The sequence below is a fragment of the Akebia trifoliata genome, chromosome 3, assembly GCF_017979445.1.
Source record: "Akebia trifoliata isolate Shusen 1 chromosome 3, ASM1797944v1, whole genome shotgun sequence".
Lineage (NCBI taxonomy): Eukaryota > Viridiplantae > Streptophyta > Magnoliopsida > Ranunculales > Lardizabalaceae > Akebia > Akebia trifoliata.
In genome coordinates, this window is record NC_141377.1 from 29,771,760 (window position 1) to 29,787,984 (window position 16,225).

Consider the following 16,225-nt stretch of genomic DNA (forward strand, 5'->3'; position numbering starts at 1 on the left):
GAATCACAAACAAAATAGTCTATTTAAAATGGAAATTCACATCAACAGTAAACCAAACACCAGGATTATTTATTAAAATATCCAAACCTTAATCTTCGTACTTGAAGAACACAGCAGACAGACAGAGACAGACACACACAGGACACCAACCCAAAGGGCTGAAACTTAAAAGCACCACTTACATCTTTACTCATCACCACCGCGCAGACGAAGGACAAGGATAAGAGTAGACTCTTTCTGAATATTGTAGTCAGTCAGGGTTCGGCCATCCTCAAGTTGCTTCCCAGCAAAGATCAACCTCTGCTGGTCAGGTGGGATACCCTCCTTGTCCTGGATTTTGGCCTTCACATTGTCATTGGTGTCGGAGCTCTCTACTTCAAGAGTAATGGTCTTTCCAGTAAGAGTTTTGACAAAGATCTGCATTCCACCTCTCAAACGGAGAACCAGGTGCAGGGTAAACTCCTTCTGAATATTATAATCAGCCAGGGTGCGGCCATCCTCAAGCTGCTTTCCAGCGAAGATGAGCTTCTGCTGATCGGGTGGGATCCCTTCCTTATCCTGAATCTTGGCCTTGACATTGTCATGTTCTCTGAGAAGTCTAGAGCAACAACAAGGTAAATGGAGAATGCATGAGCCTGTTTATACTCGGGGTCTGTAGATGCTCCAATTTGCATTACGTTATGCATCAAAACCTGTGATCAAGGAAATGCATTATTACACGATATATCAGCATACATAATAAAGCAGGATCGCAATGTTGACATAAAAAAAAGGGTTAAAACAAATAAACCTAATTTTGCTACAGTTCTATGTATCTCATTATCTCACATAGTAGTACATTCTTCATTCTCCCCTTGCCCTTCATGGATCACCTTTAGACAACCTCAACTACCATATATCGTCTTTGTCCAAGGTTATCTACTAGCAAGCCTGTTTCTTCTCTTCCTTTTCTCTGTCTTTCTTTCTCTCTCTGCCCTATCTCTGGGGTTTTGGGAAAGAGAAGCTTCTTGAAAAATCATACTCGATTAAAAGTTTTCTGTGTTTTTTATGAAGCTTCCCGTTGATAGTTCAATTAGCTTTTAGTGAAATTTTGTGTTATTTTTAGTTTTAAAGTTGTTTAATGTTATTGTAGACTACTATTAATCTTACTTAATAGATTTGAGCTATTTATTCACTTCATGCTTTATTTATATACATAGATCATTCTTTTTATCTATCTGACATCAAAACCCAAGTCTCCCCCCCAATCACCCTACCCAATATATATATATATCCATGTTTGGTCCACATGAAACATGGATAAGTATGAAATCCACAAGATATTTATAAAAAAAAAGACTACTAGAAGAAATTAGTACTAAAACCTCAGTAATCACCCAAAAGTTCAAGAGATAACAACAACAAAACCATGAAACAGACAAATCCAAGAAACACATATCAACAAATACACTCAAGAAAGAACAGAATATAGTAAAACCGTCACTCATGCACAATAGATCTCCCCATTAACATCAAACATGCCTTCTATGCATAAAACTCATTGAAATTGAAAACCCATCTCTCTTAAAAAGAACATAAAAGAGATCTATGCATAAAACCATGAAAGCAAAGGAAAAAAACAAAAAAGGAAAATTTGCATAGATGTTGGGTATACCTTTACTTCTATGATGACTCAACAACTCTCTCTTGTGTTGTGCTCCGATGCTTCTTGCAAGGTGTAGAGCTTCTTGAGGTCTGCTATTTTTTCCTTTTTAATACATTCCTGATTTGAAACCATCCTAAATCATACAATACAAATGAAGATTATACCAATACATCACACTTTCTTACACTCAAAAACAAAAAAAATGATGGGTTGTGAGGTTGTCAATTATTCCCCACTTCTATTTCTGGATGAACAATAAATTACCATTGAAATCAAACATCCCCTTTATATGATAACATACCTTGTTACGCGTCTTACATCGATGTGATCCATGTTTGGTCCACATGAAACATGTTATAAACAACAGAGCATACCTTATTGTGGCCACAGAGATCAGTTCATCCCCAGAAGTTCAGTCGATTAACCTTCGACCTTCAAAGTTCACAGTAATAAGTCAAAATAGACTTATTTACTTCTAAAACAGTCCAACTATTATAGCTAAAGAAGATTATTGCAAGCTAGGGCTTATACCACTCTGCTGATAAAAACCATATGCATATGCAAGCTATGTATGCATGGATACACAAAGATTCCAGGCTTCTCCACAGAGAGCATAACGAATAGTGAATTTGATAATATCGAGGGGAATGTGATCACACTGTATATCCATATTCCTTGTCTACAACACTTCTATTTCAAGTATTTGCATGTATGTTTTAAACCCGGAAATGATATTCCTTTACCTTCAAATGGGGGTTCATCTCTTCTAAAACATTAACTAGAAACTTTATACCTTTTGAATCAAACAAAGAATTTATCTTCTGAGTATGTTAAAACACAGAGAGCAGGAATTCTGTTGAACCAAATATGGAAATGGCATGGCATTGTCTCCAAGAGTTTTGCACTATTGTCGATATGGGTAAGTAATTTTTTTATCTTGGGAGAGCATTTGTTGTACCAACCTATACATGTAATCTTTTCATTTGATTTTTTTAATCCTAATCATTGGGTTCCATAGAGCCATTGTACGTATGACTATAGCATAGAGAAGTGGTAACATGATCTACATTAACAATCCCTTCCCACAAAAAACTATACCAAACAAGTACTGAATGATGTTTCACATAATCTTCATAAACAATCAAATGAATGAATTCTAACATTAGTAAAGGTAAAATATGAGAATACCTTGAGTTGTTTAGCCACATCTCTAGCAGACGACCCAGAAACCCCAAATTATGTTTTTGATAACAAAGTACAAGCTTACAGCATAAACACGAGATAGAACAATGCATGGAAAGGATTGGCTACAAAGATTAGAATACTGGAATCAGAGTGCAATTAATTTGCGGTCCTGCCACCAATAATCTCCAAACAAAAAGAGAGTAAGCCAAACAACCGACAAGAACAAACTGACCACCGTAATCAGATTCCTGCCACTTACCCAACAAATTCACATGGAAATTACTTACTATACCTCTTGTCTAACAACTGCATAGATATAGATTGTTATCACATATTTCAAAAAAATTCAAATGTTAAAACTGTAGTAGAAAACCTGATTTCCAACTAAAGATATAAAACTTTAGTACCTGAGAAATGAAGTAAAGAATGGACACAAGTCCTGATAGTATATACAAAATGAAATTGCAATCATTCCCCGTTCCGTTTCACAAACAACTGTAATGAGTCAGATAACGAAGTTAGATAGGTTCATAGTCAAATTGGCGAATTCAATGTGACTCCAAGCAACTGTAACAGGTCAGTCCACCTAATATAGTAAGCCCACTTTGCTCACATTCTTATGATGATGAAAGGTTTCCTCAAGTAATGTATTGAAGATTTAGCCTGTCTTTATGCCATGCAGAACACCTATAAAAATAATTTCTGTTAATGTATATCTACAACCTATTTAGCTATCGAAAAATGACACAACAAAGATATATTCCTTATTATAAACAATAGACATATTTTGCCTATTTGATCAGAAAATTCAAAACTTTGCCGATTAGTGAATGTGATTTTTTTTATTTTTCAATATGCCAATCTGGCCAGTTCATCATGTTTAACAATGGACACATACATTAGATGGAGTAGATCAGATTTGCATGCAATAAAGATGAGTTACCTATAGTTCGCCTCTTGCAAGAACTAGTTTCAAGATGTTAGCAATATCAATAGCACCTTCAGCTGCTCCAATTAAAGTGTGGAACTCATCAATAAAGAGTATTAGCTCATCATTTTGTTCAATTTCTTCCATCAGCTTCTTTGACCTTTCCTCAAACTCTCCATGATATTTTGTACCAGAAACAAGTAGGACCCATATCCAGGGTAATGACCTGAGTTTTAAAAACAAAAAAATTCATTGTGATCAGATAAGAGAAGATTAAGCAAAGCCTTTGTAAGTAAATAAATAAAAGATGATATAATTTAAAAGTTAACAATTTTATGGAACAAAAGGAAGTTTTTCTATGCCTGTCATAAATGGAAAACATACAAAGAGATAGGAACCAACTACTGATTGGTTCCTGCCAAGGAAATACTCTTGGTGAGAATCAACCAAACCATATGATACTGAGATGCCAGTCAGGATTAAAAAAGATCACAAAGGAGCAACATCAAGGGAGGTCAAGATGACCATCAATGAAAGAAAAATGAATAGGATCCCTGAAAATGGAATTTAGATGTCAACCCAAGTAAACAAAATGTTTTCATTTCAAAATTATAATTTATTCCCTAATGTTTCAGATCAAAATGAAGAATGACGTCAGAGTACTAATAACATGTTCAGTGGCAGACTCCACCCAGATAAGTTAATGGAATCATTTTCTTTTATAAAACAGAAAAGAAAAGAAAATGCATATTAGATCTTCTCTTATGACTTTCCCTAGCGAGTGACACTTCCAAAAAAACACTTGATGTCAATGAGTCTGCAACATGATTCAACCCTTAAATATGGGTAGATAATAAGAATATGACGAAGTTTAGAACACAGACCTTTAAGATAGAGCAACCAAGTATCTAAGCACTACCAATAGCAAGATAGAGCTTTAATAGTCTCCACTAAGAATATAACAAAGTTTAAAAAACTGACCTTTTATATGGTTTTGCCAGATTATAATAGTATAAGGCCTTATACTTGATTTCGATTTTATAACAGATTATCACTGGTGATTTGTCAATAGACTGACCATCTTTCGAATGGGATCCTCCAAGAGAAAGTAAATGACTTAAAGTAGCCCTTAATCTCCTTGCTTATCAACTACAGAAGAAGGTGATGAAGTTAAGAAATTTTGACGTGTACACAAGATTAGCAAAGAAAACATGAAAACATATATATGTATATATATATATATTGAAGAAATACCGAAGATATACAGTTAGGTCTCCCTAGCAACATTGATGGTCTTTTATTGAAGAAATATTGAAGATATACAGTTAGGATCACATTGACATACTACAATGCATAAAGCTGAAAATGGGACTACAGGAAAATATTTCTCTAATGTCAAACTTTTTCGAGTTTTTTTATAAGGATATCCGTGTCATTCAATTGGAACTCATGACCTCATAGAAAGTGATGGTAACAACCATAATCAACATTGAACAAAGTTGAAAAACAAATAGCCAAGATGTGGCAAGTTCAATTCATGGTCAATTTGCTGGATTAAACCAAACTCATTCAATTCAAGTTTGGGGCCTCCCAAACAGAAAAATTATTAACAATGACTAAACTAAATCGGTCTAGTGAGCATTGGAAAGAGAGACCTTGTGAATTCAATATAAGGTAAATGTGGAATTACTAAGAAATTAGAATTGAATTTCTAGTACACCAAGTAACACAGATTGAATTATAGTTACCATTTACGTGAGCTAAAAGTACAATTCTGTTCACTACAATAAAATATCAAAACATTTAACTATGAACTTTGAAGAAAGAAAGAATGAATTAGAGTTTAAAAAAATAGTTATCTAAAAATGAGATAAAAAGGAACCAAGTAGAAATATAAAAAAACTATATCAAAAACCAAATCACACGTAAAAGAAGCTAATAATTCAAACAACTTACATTTCCATCACCAATGGGACATGAGCCACCAATGACTATACAAGATTGGGCTTTGGCACAAATGTAACAAGCATGTTTAATTTCACTATATCCATTTCTCTTTGGCACGACGTTAACAATCAATCCTAACATATTGAGTAGAAAAACCTTGGCCTGACCATGATTAATTTCACATTTATCAACTTCGTTAACTAACAAGAAACACACATCATGCAACAGCGTTACTAAACTTCGTTCCAATTGACCAAAACCAGTAAAAAAAATGATCCACTTAATCGGGAACACGTTTATCCATGTTGAGGTTACTTCTTCTTAGGTCTTTCCATTGAAGACCAAGGTCAAGGGCATGTCATCTGTTGAAAACAGGTTCAGCATTTCATTTTCTCAGAAATGAAAAAAAAAAAATCTAAGAGGAAGAACTTATTTTGAACATTGGCAAGAATTTGGCTGAATTCCGGCAAGCAGGGAAAATGAATCTAACTGCATCCTTATAGTAGACTAAGCAGAAAAAATGAATGCTAACTGAAATTATAAATGAAGAAATAACATAGTGTCACCAAAACACAAGTCGAAGTTCAAAATACAACCTAGTCTCATCAATAAACACAAAAAAACAAATAAAAAGCGAGGAAATGTCGTCTTCAGGAGTTCAGATCCTTTCAAAAAGACACAAAACAGTGAAAAATCACTTATCAAGTAACAGATCGTCAAAAATATCACTAAGAACAGCAAGAACAACTCAATGCACAAACAAATTCCAGAAAAAACCAACTAAAACAAAGCAAATTAACAAAATTTCCCTTTTTTCCAACTCGATTCACACAAAAACCAAATAAAAACATCAAATGCAACCAAATCACCAACTTATCTACAGATCGATCAACAAAACTTACCAAACCAAAAGTAAATCAAACGACCTAACGCCTGGTACACGGTCGATTCACACTAGACGCATTAACAGAAACAACCAGATCAAAATAGACAAATAGATCACAAATGGAGAAATCGAGCGATTGAGCGATGACGTCGATCCATACTCCAGAGATGAGATCGATCTAAAGATGAGATCGAGGGAGACAGGGAGAGAAATCGATCGACTGTGAGAAAGTAATGGAGAGGTCGATCGATTGAGTGTGTGTGAGAGAGAGAAAGAGAGAAACAGTGAGAGAGAGAGGCAGAGAGTGAGAAGTCGATCGATCGACTGTGAGATAGACGGAGAGAAACAGTAAGAGAGGCAGAGAGAAAGAGAAACAGTGAGAGAGAGAGAGGTAGAGAGTGAGTGTGATGGACCGAAAACGTGGTTCACAGGCCGCGGAATTTCAGATTTAAAATTCGACGGGCCAGGCCCAACAAATTTTTTTAGAAAAAGTTGGGATTTTCACGTAGTGGTTGGGGTATCATTTTCATAGGACGATCCCCTAAGTCTCATACTAGCATCAATAGCCCTCCTTAGGATGAGAACATTGTCTCGTACACATGCACACACTCACACTTCACAAGCATCTCATAATGCATTTTTGTTTCCCTCTTAAATATTTTTGAAATAATCAAGTTTAATAAGGTAACCAACCTAGGGTGGAGAGAGTGGATTACGTAACACCTTTCCAATTCTCTAACCAAGCCTCCTTACTTAGATTATAGGTTTGACCAACACCTTATCTTCCAACTTCACATAGGCGAGTTGTAGCCTGCAATCCAAGTTGAGGATAGATTTTTGGGGTTAACTCACCCTTGCATGATCGTGATCCTTTGTCTCGGCCATTGTACATGTGTGTCGCTCAGGGCATAAGAGGCATGATGACTTGTCGTCATCGTACAAGAGTCACTACAAGCATAACAAAAATTGATTTTCAAAACCATTTTTTGGATGCCCATTCCTACCATTTTCTTAAAAAGAATGGTGACCACTCCAAATATTAGTGGTAACAAGATTTTCCATAGTTAAAAATCAAGTTGTCACACTTCTTTTTCGAAGCAATGTTGATATACTTTAATGCATGTGTTATGTATTGAGTTCAATATGTATGTGGAATATTGAAATCTTGATATGGAAGACGAGACAGTAGCTTTGAACATTTGTGGAATATTGAAATCTTGAGATACTGACGGAACGTAGTAGCCTTAAAAAAACAAGACTTAATATCTCTTAGTATTGGCAGGACACAACAAACCTAAGGTTTTGGCATGACATAATAGCCCTTGGATTTTTCTATTATATAATAGCTATAAAAATTGATGAGACATAGTAGGCTTTAGGGAATTTCGGGACATAATAGTCCTGGAAAATTAGCGAGAAATAGTAGCCTTGGGGGAATTACTTGAATATAACAACCCATGGATTTTGCAAGATACGGTAGCCCTAAAAATTGGTAGGACGTAGTAGCCCTGAGAATTGATAAGACATAGTAGCTTTAAGGAGACTTTGTGAAGAGAACCTCAGTAGGATATAAAAGTATATTTCAATTTGACTTTTTAGAGTTTCACCATAATTTTTCCATTATCCCTAGTTCATAAGAGGATAATAGGTTTGTTTTTAATATGTCAAGGCTATGCATGCATCTTGGGGTGACTCTTGGGTTCTACAATCTTCAAACCTTAATGTATATTGAAGTACACACTTCTCAACTTGGTGATTGGGGTGAATGTTTTCATCTTTGCTACTCGAGTGATGACCTCAAGGCACTAGGTAATTTGCATCCGAGGGTATTTTTTTTGTAGGTGGGGGTAAGCTATACATTGGTTATAGGTAGGAATGTCAACAGTGCAAAGTTTTATTTAAAGTTTGTGTAGACACCCCATTTTGAATAGGCTCCCACTTGAAAGGACCTAAAAAAATTAGTTTTTCTAATAAAATCCACCAACAGGCCTAAAAGGTCCAAATCATCGAAACTTGGCATTTTGATCAAATCGATGGTTCCTAAGACCTCTGAAGGTATCATGGATCTACAATGAGATTTTGCATCTCTCCACATTTTTCATCTCTCACCATTCCATTCTCGAATTTAGAATTATCCTAATCCCACTTAAAGTCCACCAATCTTCAATTCCCTAAAAAATCCTTATCCACCTCACTCTAAAATGAACTCAACCCTAGCCAAGGCTCAAACCTAACCTAACCCAAATCCTAAACCCAAGTCAATCCTAAAACCTAAGCCCCCATCAATACAAAAGTCCAACACCCTCAAGCCCAAATCCAAAATCTATATTTTTATCCATACCCATACCCCTAATCACAACCAATCAAGGTCCATGCGACTCATGATCATCAAGAGGGACACTTGTCATCACCACAACTCATCTCCCAAAAGTAAAACAACCCACACCTCAACCCATACATCTACCGACACCCCTTGTCATAACCTATCCCCATCAAATTTTGATGACTTTCAAAGGATTGGAGATATTTACCCCTCTATTAGAATTCTCTAGAACTGTCAGCTTTTATACTCTTATTCTTTGTTAATCATGATTGTAAGATTTAAAGAGGAGAAAAAGACAATAAAAGACACAATGATATTGGGCAACCAAGGTCTTTTATTGAGTTTTTGTTGCAATTAAATGGAATTCAAGGAGTTTGAATCTTTATATCACCAAGAGTTTCCTAAGGACCTATAAATAGAGGACATTTCCATGCAAAAAAAGAGAAGTTTACCTACCCATAATTTGGTCTAATTATCTTGTTAAAACTATTATAAACCTCTAAATTTTGCCCAAATGACTACTCATACCTTTTAGAAGCTTAGAACAAGAAGAAGAGAGGAAGGCCAAAGTGAGAAAATTTTAATTTTCTATTTTCTTCTATTATTTGTGTCCCAATGTCTCACTTCTATCTTTCCTATTTTATTTTCTTTATTTGTAAGTTCATTTGAATTCCAAGTAACGTAATTTTTTTTTTCCTTTCAATGGCTAAGGAAGAAGAGAGTAATCCCTCCATATGAGTTGATCTTACATTTTTCTAAGTCTATAATAAGTTCCCTAGAGAATATTTAGTTCATTTAAATTCCAAGTTATTTTACATTTCAAGTTCGTTTCTATTTCACTACTTATTAGTTTAGTTTGCTTTCATTGGCTAAAGAAGAAGAGAGTAATCAATCTCTCCCTGTGAGGTAATATTTCCTTATAAACATTTAGTTATCTTTAAATGTTTTCTCTTGTTAGTTTAAATTCCTAGCAAGTAGTATAGTTAATTTTTTAAAATTTTTAGCTCATTTTCATTGCATTGCATGTAGTATAAGCATCCTTAATGATTAAGAAGGAAGAAAGTAATCCCTCCATGAAATGTGATCTTCCCCTTTCTAAGTCCATAATAAGTTCCCTGGGAAACCTTACATGTATACACCCTTGCACACACCACAATTTTTGTAAAAAATGCATAGTTAAAGTGTTGTCCATTTGGATAAACATTTGAAACTCAAGGCATAAATAAAAATGTTCCTTAAGGACATATTTTGAGTACTTTTGCACACATTTGCCTTTTTTTACTTCATTCATCTATGCATTGCATTCTTTTCTAATCTCAAAAAATAAATAGTTTATACTTCACATTTGGCCAATGCATAGTAACCACCAACTTGGTAGGTGAGATGAGGTACTTAAAACATTTATTGTCTTACAATTGAATCTCCTTAACCTTAACCTTTTAGGTAATTGGACCAGTTTGAGGCATCAACTCCTTGAGAAATTCATTTTCAATTTTTTTTATGATGTCCATTCAAACCTTAAACTCTTTGAATGGTGGCGACTCCCAAACTCAAGTAGATGATGTCAAAACCCATTAAACCTCATATATCTACATATATGATATCCTTTTCCACTATTCCCTCTGGTCTTTCTAGTACACAATGTACAATGGGTTATTCTAGTATACTTTGGTAGATTTGGAGTCTTTAACTACGGTTTTACTCTATGAATCTAAATGAAAATATGTAATTGAAATATCTTTAGATGATGTATATTTTACTTATGTATGTTTGTAAAATTTTGGTAGAACTTCAATACTTAAGATTATATATATTGAGGTAATTTTAATATTTAATTATTAATTTCCTAAACTCTCAAAGAATTTTCAAGCTTTCAAAGTTTTGACTCCTTTCCAAGGATTACTGATCTTCGAGACTTTTGTTTCTTAGCATATTGATAATATGTTGCAAAATTTTAGGGTGTTTACACACATCATAGCATACATAAGGCTCTATACATCTAACGCATAAGGAACTGACTTCAATTCTTATATTTCTTCTTTAGTTGAAAGACATCGCTTTAAACTTAACTTGAAATGTAATACAACTGGAGTCCCAACTAGCTTTGCATTATTCATCTTGAACCTTTGGAGAGTCTTTTTAATATATCTTTCTTGCGACACCCCCGTAGCTATTTACTTTTTCTGTCACAAAAGATCTGCCAAAATCTTTCTTATTGGTCTTAATTCTTTCATTACTAAAACTTTCTTAACTCTTCTATTAATCTTGACCAATAATGAAATTACCATTAGAGAACTTCTTGATGAACACATAATAGTCGAAAGGAATTCTACCATACCTTCTATCATGAAAGAGTTACATTTCTTGTACCATTGCCTGATGCAAGTTTCAACTTGTATAAGCTCTTATTCTTGGGGGGTTAGGACTTGAATAATTAAGGCTTATAGGGTTAAGGATGATGACTAAAGTGCAACTCATCTCTTTAGGTTGGTTTGGTTTGGATCAGTAGAAACCTACCCTTTAATGACAATTCACAACCATACAAAAGGCCATTGATTTTATTTTTTGATAGAGCTTTTACATTTATGGACCCATGATTTGAAAACCAAAATGATAAATGGATCGAAAATGTGTCAATTGATCAGACAATAGTCGGACCCATGTCCAATTTAGTTGGACCAATTTACAATTTATATTTATGACAAACTTATATATATATATATATATATATATATATATATATATATATATATATATATATATATTAAATTATGATAATTTATATTGATAAAAAAATAATATTCATCTACTTACTAATTGTAGACATGAGAAGTTCATCTTTGAACCTCAATGCTACGGTGTTTGGAGTCGCCACCATTCTTTTTTGGAAATAGGTGTGAATGGGCACCCGAATCAATTTTTTAGGAAAGTCATTTTTAATGACATTTTAGTGACTTACATTCATGAAAAATATATAGTTTACCTAAGATCTAGGTAAGGGGATTTAGTTAAAGAATGGGGAAGGTGTTAAACACCCCATTATCTTTACTTAAGGTTACCTATTAAATTTGATCATTTTTGAAAAAATTAACATAACAATAAAAATACATGTAGTGAATATGTGCACATGATGAGTATGTATCTCTTTGAAAGAGTGTTTAATGTTAGTGTTAACATAAGAAATATCCTATGAAACCAATATGTTTTTTCATGAGTTGAAATGTTAGTTTAAGATTTTAGAGAAATTTCATGGATGGAGTTCCCTTAGATCCACAACCTTAATGTATGCATGCTTAGCTAGAAACTTAGTGTTTTAACCCCACCAAGAGAGTTACATAATTTTTTATCATAGTCAAACATGTGTGATGTGTGTGCATAGTGTACATTATGATGCATGAGATAAAAATGGGTTTAAAATGAACTTCAACCTCTATTTTTTCGACCAAATCACCTCAAACAGTTCATGCCCAAGATTAATGTTCAATCTACTCGGGATGAAGGAGTGTTTTCCATTACATCATAAAATAAAAATGAAAAGGGTAGAAGAAGAAGATGCAAGTATTAAAATAAAACAAAAGAAAAAGAAAACCTAGCTATACCCACCTTGTCCCTTTAGAAGTCTTGAATGAATTTGAACTTTGAAAAATAAACTTGAGAGTTGAAGGATGTAGTTGAGAGTTGAGAGAGTTGAAGGTTGAGATATGGGGGCTTGAAAGTATGTATTGTTTATAGAAAATGATGGTATTTATAGAGTTTTTGGAGAACTTTTGAAGATAAAATGGTCTAACCCTAAAAATAAAGGTAATGAATATAAGGTTTAAGTTATTATTTTTTTTTTTTTTGAATTTTTCATTTGTATGAGGGTAAATGTGATATTTGTAAAGAACCCTAAAAGCACTATTTGATTTTTGATTTTTTTGTAAATAGAAGTAAGAGAACCAAAAGTATTTTTGGGAGGATAAATAGGGAAGTGACATGTGTAAAGGTGGAGTGGTAGGTAAAAAGTAAACTATGATTCATTTGTAATTAACTTATAAATCAAGGGGTAAATTTATATTTTTAAAATTGACTAATATGATAACAAAAGTACTTTTAGGAGGGTGAGTAGGGGAGTGACATGTGTAAAGGTGGAGTAGTAGGTGAAAAGTAGACCTTGATTCATTTGTAAATAACTCATAAAGTAAGGGGTGGATGTATATTTTTGAAATGGATTAATGTGAAAGCTTTATGTATATACTTAAAGATTCTCACCTTTTGAGGGTATGATTGAAAGTTCTTTCAACTTTATGTATTATTATCAAAATCCAAAGAACCTTTTTGATTTGACCATCCTTTTTGGAAAATTTATTATTGGATGTTCACAAGGGGGAGTTGACTCTTTAATTAGATAAAACATTTGGTATTAAGGATTTATGGGAGATTAACATGTGTCATCCTTTGAGGGGGTGTAAAAACATGGGCTTAGGGGATGGACTTGGGCTATGTTCCTTGGGTTAGGAGAGGGCTTAGTTCATGGATAATGGGTATTATGGCTATGGACTTTGTTTACAGATAATGAGTTCGAAGATAGGTTAAGGTCTTATGGTGACTTGACTTGATTAGGATATGGATTTTGTTTATGGACTTGGATTAGGGTATGGGTGATGGATCGATTAATGAAAGATGAAGAATGGATATGGATTCAGATTGGATCATGAAAGTGGTATGGAATTATATTGGAGTAGGGAAACTATATGACATGATGCATGTATGTATGTATGTATGTATGATAATGATGCCAAATGACAATGCAGGCTCGTTGAGAGGCTTAAGTTTTTAATTAAAATCAACTCGAAAAAATTTGGATTTTCTGAATAGGTTCGCACAAATTAGGGTGTCTACACTAATCAAACTGATTTTATTATAAAATCTGATTGGATCATGTCAAACCACGGGTTTAGTTTGGTTTTAACTTCTAAAGATTTCCATATATATATGGAAATCTTTAAAACCTCTCTAACAAGGAAAAATTTAGAATCCATATTCATTAAAGAAGATCCTTCCCATCCAGACGAGGTATTTTATTGGCATATACCGCATATCTTTTGTGTTTCCTTATATGTCAAAATAGATGCATCGTCTTGTTCATAGTCTTGGGACAACAATCTTTAATAATAATATTGGATTTACATAATTGTTATTATTTCCAAAAATCTGCTCTTGGCCGTTTGACAGTTGTACTCATCATCGTTTGGTCCATGATTGGTATTGGGTGGCAGAGATGATGATATAAGGTTGGATGTTGGTGAATGAGCAGTAGTATTATAAGTATGATACTTCTGGTAGTAGCATAAACTGAAAAAATGATGGTGTAATCAATTTGGATAGATTTTTTAAGATTTTCTTTAGAAGGGGGTGGAAGTACCTGAAGCATAAAATTCAAGTGAAAGACGGCGGATGACGTGGCCTTTTCGAAAATCAACATCACACGTGTGGGACCAATAGACACGTGTAAGAATATACCCTTTTGTATTTGGTTAGAGTTGAAGACCAAGTTCTTTCGGTGGGATCCATTGGTATATAAGGCAAGGTGGGTGATCTGATATTTTCTCTCTTATCTCCTGTCCTTTCTCACACTTGAAATTCTCTCTCTCTCTCTCTCTAAGTGGTGATTTTTTTGTGTATTGGGTGGGGCTTGAAATGGGAAGGCAACCTTGTTGTGACAAAGTAGGGATAAAGAAGGGGCCATGGACTACTGAAGAAGACAAGAAGCTCATAGATTTCATCCATACTAATGGCCAATGCTGCTGGAGAGTTGTTCCTAAGCTTGCAGGTCTTACAATTGTTCTCTTTCTCTCTCTCTCTCTCTCTCTCTAAGGTTGTATTATGATGTTTTTTCTTAAAATGCTTGTGTGGAGAGGTTGGAAAATGCGAAGGTTTATTAGATTTTTTTTTTTCAAAATTCGAGGAGAGAAAGCATGGAAACAAAGACGAGTTTTTTTGTAATTGAAAGTATTAGCAGGAGGTTGACATTTATAAGTAATTTTTGTTTCTTTCTTCATGTTCAATTTTTATTTTTATTTTTTAAAAATTCTGAAGTTGGTTATGATGGGTATTGTTGCAGGATTGTTAAGGTGTGGGAAGAGTTGCAGACTTAGATGGACAAATTATCTCAGACCTGATCTGAAGAGAGGTTCCTTAGCAGAATCTGATGAAAAGATCATTATTGAACTTCATGCCGTTCTTGGCAACAGGTTCCCTCTCTAACACACTTCTTTTTTTGTTAAGTAGTTTCCTCTCGAATTAACTTTCCCACCATTTTTCTTATGGGGTCTCTTCATCTAACTTGTACTAATTTTTTTTTTTTTTTTTTTGTGCAGATGGTCTAAGATTGCTGCTCATCTCCCGGGGAGAACTGATAATGAAATCAAGAACTATTGGAATACCCACATCAAGAAAAAATTAGGAAAGATGGGAATTGATCCTCTCACTCACGAACCAATCTCCTCTTCAAAAACTAATCATCAACCACCACCAACTTTTATAACTACTGCTGCCTTTTCTGAAGAGGACCAAAACAAAGAAAATGAGACTCCTATACAATCATCCATGAAGGAGAAAAAACAAGAAGAAGAGAGCACTATCAACCCATTCATGGAAGATAATAGTCCTACAACTCCATTTGATTTTACAGAGAACAATAATGGTTTCAGCATTGATGAGGTCCCTTTGATTCAACCCAATGAGTTACTTGTCACTTTTGATGATTCGTCCCCATCAACTTCATCATCTTCTTCTGATTCATCTGGGATTCCTGAAGACTTGCAGCTGTTCCCCAGTTTGGATTTTGAATACAGCAACATGTACTTGGATGAATTTAATGCTAGCTTAGGATATGATATCTGGTGATAGTGACATAAAACTAGCTGTAGATCCTCCCCCCTCTTAGCATCCAAGAATGGTTTGAGATCAAGAATGACGTTGGAAATATGAGCTCTTCTGATATAAATTTGTCATCTGGGATAAGATTAATTTAGGAGATTTAGATCAAGGTTCTGAGGCCCATATCAAATAAACGAGGTGATGTAGTGTTGTATAGAAATTTTCAAAAAAAAATAGAATAAGAAATATGTAGACTTTTACATTTTTTGGTTGGATTATCATAGACAAATAATAGCTTCTAGATCACATTTATCATTTTATCTCATCCAGAGCACAAATTGTCTTCTTATTTCCATTTTCCATTTTCGGTTGTCTACGTAAGACATTTTACTTCAGGCCGTAAGTCAAAGAAAACATTTAGTCCAATTTTAATATTACTATTAATTATTT

General features: G+C 34.1%; 1 protein-coding gene and 1 long non-coding RNA gene across 10 annotated transcripts; one reads left to right on the forward strand and one right to left on the reverse strand.

Moving 5' to 3' along the window:
• LOC147406314 (uncharacterized) lies at positions 1-7,080 on the reverse strand. Of its 9 annotated transcripts, none has more exons than XR_015176390.1 (8): positions 6,608-7,080; positions 4,740-4,907; positions 4,143-4,312; positions 3,774-3,984; positions 3,417-3,517; positions 2,834-3,325; positions 1,655-2,077; positions 1-692 (listed from the first exon to the last, which is right to left on the reverse strand). It is a non-coding gene; the product is annotated as an uncharacterized LOC147406314 (long non-coding RNA). The 9 variants fall into 9 exon arrangements; XR_015176397.1 differs by lacking the exon at positions 4,143-4,312 and having other exon boundaries at positions 2,834-2,952; positions 3,090-3,325; positions 4,837-4,907; positions 6,608-7,077; XR_015176394.1 differs by lacking the exon at positions 4,143-4,312 and having other exon boundaries at positions 2,834-3,136; positions 3,238-3,325; positions 3,444-3,517; positions 4,837-4,907; positions 6,608-7,073.
• A 7,471-nt stretch (positions 7,081-14,551) lies between these two features.
• LOC147406315 (transcription factor MYB8-like) lies at positions 14,552-15,994 on the forward strand. Its single transcript, XM_086432772.1, has 3 exons — positions 14,552-14,726; positions 15,018-15,147; positions 15,274-15,994. Exons 1-3 carry the CDS (start codon positions 14,594-14,596, stop codon positions 15,800-15,802), a joined length of 792 nt encoding a protein of 263 aa, XP_086288898.1. The 5' UTR covers positions 14,552-14,593; the 3' UTR covers positions 15,803-15,994.
• Positions 15,995-16,225: the final 231 nt, after the last annotated feature.

What these genes read in the sequence shown, in the direction of transcription:
- LOC147406315 (XM_086432772.1), top strand. Translation starts at nt 14,594, where the DNA reads ATGGGAAGGCAACCTTGTTGTGACAAAGTAGGGATAAAGAAGGGGCCA. An exon ending in AGTTGTTCCTAAGCTTGCAG is followed by an intron (nt 14,727 to 15,017) that starts GTCTTACAATTG and finishes GTATTGTTGCAG; the next exon opens with GATTGTTAAGGTGTGGGAAG. An exon ending in CATGCCGTTCTTGGCAACAG is followed by an intron (nt 15,148 to 15,273) that starts GTTCCCTCTCTA and finishes TTTTTTGTGCAG; the next exon opens with ATGGTCTAAGATTGCTGCTC.